Consider the following 8,130-nt stretch of genomic DNA (forward strand, 5'->3'; position numbering starts at 1 on the left):
CATTTCTCTTGAAGAGGAGGAGGAGGAGGAGGAGGTCAGGTACATGTCCTGAGGAGGAGGAGGAGGAGGAGGTCAGGTACATGTCCGAAGGAGGAGGAGGAGGAGGAGGAGGTCAGGTACATGTCCTGAGGAGGAGGAGGAGGAGGAGGAGGTCAGGTACATGTCCGAAGGAGGAGGGGGAGGAGGTCAGGTACACGTCTGGAGGAAAAGGAGGAGGAGGAGGTCATGTACATGTCCTGGGGAGGAGGAGGAGGTCAGGTACATGTCCTGGGGAGGAGGAGTAGGAGGAGGTCAGGTACACGTCTGGAGGAGGAGGAGGAGGAGGAGGTCAGGTACACGTCTGGAGGAGGAGGAGGAGGAGGAGGTCAGGTACACGTCCTGGGGAGGGGGAGGAGGAGGAGGAGGTCAGGTACACGTCCTGAGGAGGAGGAGGAGGAGGAGGTCAGGTACATGTCCTGGGGAGGAGGAGGAGGAGGTCAGGTACACGTCTGGAGGAGGAGGAGGAGGAGGAGGAGGTCAGGTACACGTCTGGAGGAGGAGGAGGAGGAGGAGGAGGAGGTCAGGTACACGTCTGGAGGAGGAGGAGGAGGAGGAGGAGGAGGAGGTCAGGTACACGTCTGGAGGAGGAGGAGGAGGAGGAGGTCAGGTACACGTCTGGAGGAGGAGGAGGAGGAGGAGGAGGAGGTCAGGTACACGTCTGGAGGAGGAGGAGGAGGAGGAGGTCAGGTACACGTCTGGAGGAGGAGGAGGAGGAGGAGGAGGAGGAGGTCAAACAGCTGCATCTTGTGAAGCGGGGACGGGGCTTGCTCCTGTTAGTGGAAAAAGTGTGGCTGGTGACATTGTTAACTTTATTATATATGTTGTATGAATATCTTGAAAATCAATAAAAACATCTTGAGGAAAATATAAAGCTTTGCTCCAAAACTTCTTATTTCCCAGAGTCCTCTGTACAGTTTCTCATCTGACATGGCTGTTTTCTCTGCGGTACATACATCTGATCGGACAGCTGTCAATCATTGTCTCACGTATTTCCCTCTTTACCACTGATGGACCCATACCACAGAAGAAGAGCTGGAGACAGGAAGACAGAGTTGTGTGTCCAGATCGCCCACCTAAAACCACCTTGTTGTGTCTGGACTAAAACTTTTCTCTTCAGCTGCATGAACTTTAGCTGGTAAAGTCCAGATGTAGGCAAAGAGAACAACCTTCATTATTTTCTCATGTTCTGTAATCGTTTACACAGCTGCATCAGCGCTGATGCGTCCTTCACTGAAGCTCACAACTTTCATCTTTATTTGGGTAGAAAGAGAAATAATACGTTGTTTTGGGTTTGTTGGTCATTTAGGAGCAGGAGCTCCAAACAGACCGTTGGTGCAGAAGAGGGTAACCAATGCAGACCAGTTTGTAGTCTTCCAGCTCCTTCGGGTCAATCCCGTTGGGGTTCCAGATGTTTCCATCCATCTCTCCGACTCCCACACACTTGGCTCCAGAGCGATGACGTAACGCATGGAATGAAGACCCACATTCCCAAAGCCCTGCAGACACGGAGGACAGAAGGTTAACCCTGATCCTGTCCCCATGTTCTCGTTTAGAACCAGGAGCAGAACCAGAAGCTACTGTACAACAGAAGATACGTTTCAAACCATTTCATCAGAATGTGTCTGGTGTTTGTTGAGTTCTTTCATCAGAAATTACTGGAACCATCATGAAAATATGGATCTATCCTGCTGTCAGGATCACCGCTTTATGCTGCTGGAGGGATGGTGGCGAGGTGTATGTTGGGCTACTTGTCCCACTTTGTCCCCTTAGCATCAACATGACATGGTTTAACCTCCACAGCCTACCTGAGACCTGCTGCTGACCATGTCCATCCCGTTCTAAGCACAGTGTAGAATCTTCTGATGGAAACTTCCAGCAGGATGATGCACCATGTCACAAAGCTCACATCATCTCCACCATGATGATGAGTTCACTGTCCTCCAACGGCTCCACAGTCATCAGATCTACATCCAGCAGAGCAGCTTTGGGATGAGGTGGAACGAGAGATTCTCATGGTGATGAGGTGGAACGGGAGATTCTCATGGTGATGAGGTGGAACGGGAGATTCTCATGGTGATGAGGTGGAACGGGAGATTCTCATGGTGATGAGGTGGAACGGGAGGTTCTCATGGTGATGAGGTGGAACAGGAGATTCTCATGGTGATGAGGTGGAACGGGAGGTTCTCATGGTGATGAGGTGGAACAGGAGATTCTCATCATGATGAGGTGGAACGGGAGATTCTCATGGTGATGTGGTGGAACGGGAGATTCTCATGGTGATGAGGTGGAACGGGAGATTCTCATCATGATGAGGTGGAACGGGAGATTCTCATGGTGATGAGGTGGAACGGGAGATTCTCATGGTGATGAGGTGGAACGGGAGATTCTCATCATGATGAGGTGGAACGGGAGATTCTCATGGTGATGAGGTGGAACGGGAGATTCTCATGGTGATGAGGTGGAACGGGAGATTCTCATGGTGATGAGGTGGAACGGGAGGTTCTCATGGTGATGAGGTGGAACAGGAGATTCTCATCATGATGAGGTGGAACGGGAGATTCTCATGGTGATGTGGTGGAACGGGAGATTCTCATGGTGATGAGGTGGAACGGGAGATTCTCATCATGATGAGGTGGAACGGGAGATTCTCATGGTGATGAGGTGGAACGGGAGATTCTCATGGTGATGAGGTGGAACGGGAGATTCTCATCATGATGAGGTGGAACGGGAGATTCTCATGGTGATGAGGTGGAACGGGAAATTCTCATGGTGATGAGGTGGAACGGGAGATTCTCAAGGTGATGAGGTGGAACGGGAGATTCTCATCATGATGAGGTGGAACGGGAGATTCTCATCATGATGAGGTGGAACGGGAGATTCTCATGGTGATGAGGTGGAACGGGAAATTCTCATGGTGATGAGGTGGAACGGGAGATTCTCAAGGTGATGAGGTGGAACGGGAGATTCTCATCATGATGAGGTGGAACGGGAGATTCTCATGGTGATGAGGTGGAACGGGAGATTCTCATGGTGATGAGGTGGAACGGGAAATTCTCATGGTGATGAGGTGGAACGGGAGATTCTCATGGTGATGAGGTGGAACGGGAGATTCTCAAGGTGATGAGGTGGAACGGGAGATTCTCATCATGATGAGGTGGAACGGGAGATTCTCATCATGATGAGGTGGAACGGGAGATTCTCATGGTGATGAGGTGGAACGGGAGATTCTCATGGTGATGAGGTGGAACGGGAGATTCTCATGGTGATGAGGTGGAACGGGAGATTCTCATCATGATGAGGTGGAACGGGAGATTCTCATCATGATGAGGTGGAACGGGAGATTCTCATGGTGATGAGGTGGAACGGGAAATTCTCATGGTGATGAGGTGGAACGGGAGATTCTCAAGGTGATGAGGTGGAACGGGAGGTTCTCATGGTGATGAGGTGGAACGGGAGGTTCTCATGGTGATGAGGTGGAACGGGAGATTCTCATGGTGATGAGGTGGAACAGGAGGTTCTCATGGTGATGAGGTGGAACGGGAGATTCTCATGGTGATGAGGTGGAACGGGAGATTCTCATGGTGATGAGGTGGAACGGGAGGTTCTCATGGTGATGAGGTGGAACGGGAGGTTCTCATCATGATGAGGTGGAACGGGAGATTCTCATGGTGATGAGGTGGAACGGGAGATTCTCATGGTGATGAGGTGGAACGGGAGATTCTCATGGTGATGAGGTGGAACGGGAGATTCTCATGGTGATGAGGTGGAACGGGAGGTTCTCATGGTGATGAGGTGGAACAGGAGATTCTCATCATGATGAGGTGGAACGGGAGATTCTCATGGTGATGTGGTGGAACGGGAGATTCTCATGGTGATGAGGTGGAACGGGAGATTCTCATCATGATGAGGTGGAACGGGAGATTCTCATGGTGATGAGGTGGAACGGGAGATTCTCATGGTGATGAGGTGGAACAGGAGATTCTCATGGTGATGTGGTGGAACGGGAGATTCTCATGGTGATGAGGTGGAACGGGAGATTCTCATGGTGATGAGGTGGAACGGGAGATTCTCATGGTGATGAGGTGGAACAGGAGATTCTCATGGTGATGTGGTGGAACGGGAGATTCTCATGGTGATGAGGTGGAACGGGAGATTCTCATCATGATGAGGTGGAACGGGAGATTCTCATGGTGATGAGGTGGAACGGGAGGTTCTCATGGTGATGAGGTGGAACAGGAGATTCTCATCATGATGAGGTGGAACGGGAGATTCTCATGGTGATGAGGTGGAACGGGAGATTCTCATCATGATGAGGTGGAACGGGAGATTCTCATGGTGATGAGGTGGAACGGGAGATTCTCATGGTGATGAGGTGGAACGGGAGATTCTCATCATGATGAGGTGGAACGGGAGGTTCTCATGGTGATGAGGTGGAACGGGAGATTCTCATGGTGATGAGGTGGAACGGGAGATTCTCATGGTGATGAGGTGGAACGGGAGATTCTCATGGTGATGAGGTGGAACGGGAGGTTCTCATGGTGATGAGGTGGAACGGGAGATTCTCATCATGATGTGGTGGAACGGGAGATTCTCATCGTGATGAGGTGGAACGGGAGATTCTCATGGTGATGAGGTGGAACGGGAGATTCTCATGGTGATGAGGTGGAACGGGAGAATCTCATGGTGATGAGGTGGAACGGGAGATTCTCATGGTGATGAGGTGGAACGGGAGATTCTCATGGTGATGAGGTGGAACGGGAGATTCTCATGGTGATGAGGTGGAACGGGAGATTCTCATGGTGATGAGGTGGAACGGGAGATTCTCATGGTGATGAGGTGGAACGGGAGAATCTCATGGTGATGAGGTGGAACGGGAGATTCTCATGGTGATGAGGTGGAACGGGAGATTCTAATGGTGATGAGGTGGAACGGGAGATTCTCATGGTGATGAGGTGGAACGGGAGATTCTAATGGTGATGAGGTGGAACGGGAGATTCTCATGGTGATGAGGTGGAACGGGAGATTCTCATGGTGATGAGGTGGAACGGGAGATTCTCATGGTGATGAGGTGGAACGGGAGATTCTCATGGTGATGAGGTGGAACACACAGAATCAAAAGGAGGTCTGACTATACAGGTGTACCTGATGAATTGGAGAACTAGGTTAAATAGGAATCATTACAAACATTTATGAAGACATTCGTCTTGTTTTTGCTGTGACAGAACAGAACTTTCTTTTGTGGGTCAAAAGCTGCTGAAAAGAAGGACATACCTGGATGACGAAGGTCTTGTGCTGGAATCCAGGACACATCCCCAGCTGGCTCATGTACGATGCTTCATTGATGAAGTTCTCGATGCCGTGGAAAACTCCCCGTCCCGTGGTGGATATCCGACCGTGGATTCCTCCCTGACTGATGGGCTTCCCGGTGACGCAGGCATGAGCGTTGATGTCCTGATGAAGAGGAGGGACAGAGGTAAGTGAGGAAGCATGCAGTATGAGAATAAGCTAGACACCTAAGTTGTAAATTTTAAAAAGGAAATCGGTTTGTCGTCATTTTTCATTTGAAATGAAAAACAAAATGCCTAAATGTAGATGGACCCAAAAGGCTTCATTTTCGTGGTTTTATTCTTTACATTTGGGTTTTTCCTTAAATAATATGTAATGGGAAAGAAAAGGGAGAAAAGACAACTTGAACTGTAAGGATGCAGCCCAAACATTTACACTTGAATAAAATAAAAATCACACTCACGTAGTGTCCCATGGTGGTGGCAAAGGTGTCAGCGATCCATGACATCTCCCGCTCCCCGGTGCTCATGTCAGGAGCCGGAACATCGATACCCGGACCTGACAAAACATCAGGTGAGTCAGAGTTTTCAGAGACCAAACAAGAAATCCACAGACCTTTTGTAATATCTTTTGTAACACTGTCCTGCTCTTTGAATGAAAAGTGCTTCATATATATCATCACCCTGGAACTACGTTTTCCACATGCTAACACCAGCTAACCATGCTAAACATCACCCTGGAACTACGTTTTCCACATGCTAACACCAGCTAACCATGCTAAACATCACCCTGGAACTACGTTTTCCACATGCTAACACCAGCTAACCATGCTAAACATCACCCTGGAACTACGTTTTCCACATGCTAACACCAGCTAACCATGCTAAACATCACCCTGGAACTACATTTTCCACATGCTAACACCAGCTAACCATGCTAAACATCACCCTGGAACTACGTTTTCCACATGCTAACACCTGCTAACCATGCTAAACATCACCCTGGAACTACGTTTTCCACATGCTAACACGTGCTAACCATGCTAAACATCACCCTGGAACTATGTTTTCCACATGCTAACACCAGCTAACCATGCTAAACATCACCCTGGAACTACGTTTTCCACATGCTAACACCAGCTAACCATGCTAAACATCACCCTGGAACTACGTTTTCCACATGCTAACACCTGCTAACCATGCTAAACATCACCCTGGAACTACGTTTTCCACATGCTAACACCAGCTAACCATGCTAAACATCACCCTGGAACTACGTTTTCCACATGCTAACACCTGCTAACCATGCTAAACATCACCCTGGAACTACGTTTTCCACATGCTAACACCTGCTAACCATGCTAAACATCACCCTGGAACTACATTTTCCACATGCTAACACCTCCTAACCATGCTAAACATCACCCTGAAACTACGTTTTCCACATGCCAACACCTGCTAACCATGCTAAACATCACCCTGGAACTATGTTTTCCACATGCTAACACCAGCTAACCATGCTAAACATCACCCTGGAACTACGTTTTCCACATGCTAACACCAGCTAACCATGCTAAACATCACCCTGGAACTACGTTTTCCACATGCTAACACCTGCTAACCATGCTAAACATCACCCTGGAACTACGTTTTCCACATGCTAACACCAGCTAACCATGCTAAACATCACCCTGGAACTACGTTTTCCACATGCTAACACCTGCTAACCATGCTAAACATCACCCTGGAACTACGTTTTCCACATGCTAACACCTGCTAACCATGCTAAACATCACCCTGGAACTACATTTTCCACATGCTAACACCTCCTAACCATGCTAAACATCACCCTGAAACTACGTTTTCCACATGCCAACACCTGCTAACCATGCTAAACATCACCCTGGAACTACGTTTTCCACATGCTAACACCTGCTAACCATGCTAAACATCACCCTGGAACTACATTTTCCACATGCTAACACGTGCTAACCATGCTAAACATCACCCTGGAACTACGTTTTCCACATGCTAACACCTGCTAACCATCCTAAACATCACCCTGGAACTACGTTTTCGACATGCTAACACCAGCTAACCATCCTAAACATCACCATGGAACTACATTTTCCACATGCTAACACCTGCTAACCATGCTAAACATCACCCTGGAACTACATTTTCCACATGCTAACACCTGCTAACCATCCTAAACATCACCCTGGAACTATGTTTTCCACATGCTAACACCTATTAACCATGCTAAACATCACCCTGGAACTATGTTTTCCACATGCTAACACCTGCTAACCATGCTAAACATCACCCTGGAACTATATTTTCCACATGCTAACACCTGCTAACCATGCTAAACATCACCCTGGAACTACATTTTCCACATGCTAACACCTGCTAACCATGCTAAACATCACCCTGGAACTATGTTTCCCACATGCTAACACCTGCTAACCATGCTAAACATCACCCTGGAACTACATTTTCCACATGCTAACACCTGCTAACCATGCTAAACATCACCCTGGAACTACATTTTCCACATGCTAACACCTGCTAACCATGCTAAACATCACCCTGGAACTATGTTTTCCACATGCTAATACCTGCTAACCATGCTAAACATTAACTAGTTTTACATGCTAATGATACTACATGTCATCCTGGGACTTTTTCCACCGGCTAGCAGCTGCTAATGATGCTTAACATCATCCTGGAACTATTTAACTATTTTTCAGTTACAATCAGCTCATATTTTCCATCAAATGATAAAATGTCTCAGTTTCAACAT

At 48.2% G+C, this 8,130-nt stretch overlaps 1 protein-coding gene across 1 annotated transcript; it reads right to left on the reverse strand.

Annotated features, from left to right (window-relative positions):
* Positions 1–1,113: 1,113 nt before the first annotated feature.
* Positions 1,114–5,867, reverse strand: LOC306762477 (glutamate dehydrogenase 2, mitochondrial-like). Its single transcript, XM_079248948.1, has 3 exons — positions 5,789–5,867; positions 5,311–5,490; positions 1,114–1,535 (listed from the first exon to the last, which is right to left on the reverse strand). The coding sequence occupies exons 1-3, from the start codon at positions 5,852–5,854 to the stop codon at positions 1,338–1,340; spliced, it is 444 nt and encodes a 147-aa protein (XP_079105074.1). The 5' UTR covers positions 5,855–5,867; the 3' UTR covers positions 1,114–1,337.
* Positions 5,868–8,130: the final 2,263 nt, after the last annotated feature.

This window comes from Telmatherina bonti (genome assembly GCF_933228915.1).
Source record: "Telmatherina bonti genome assembly, chromosome: 11".
Classification (NCBI taxonomy): Eukaryota; Metazoa; Chordata; class Actinopteri; order Atheriniformes; family Telmatherinidae; genus Telmatherina; species Telmatherina bonti.

Bases quoted from the DNA above. Each gene is read 5' to 3' on its own strand.
- LOC306762477 (XM_079248948.1), bottom strand. From the start codon at position 5,854: ATGAGCACCGGGGAGCGGGAGATGTCATGGATCGCTGACACCTTTGCC. The intron at 5,491-5,788 runs GTGAGTGTGATT...CCTCTTCATCAG, and splicing joins CCACCACCATGGGACACTAC to GACATCAACGCTCATGCCTG. The intron at 1,536-5,310 runs GTATGTCCTTCT...CCGTGTCTGCAG, and splicing joins ACAAGACCTTCGTCATCCAG to GGCTTTGGGAATGTGGGTCT.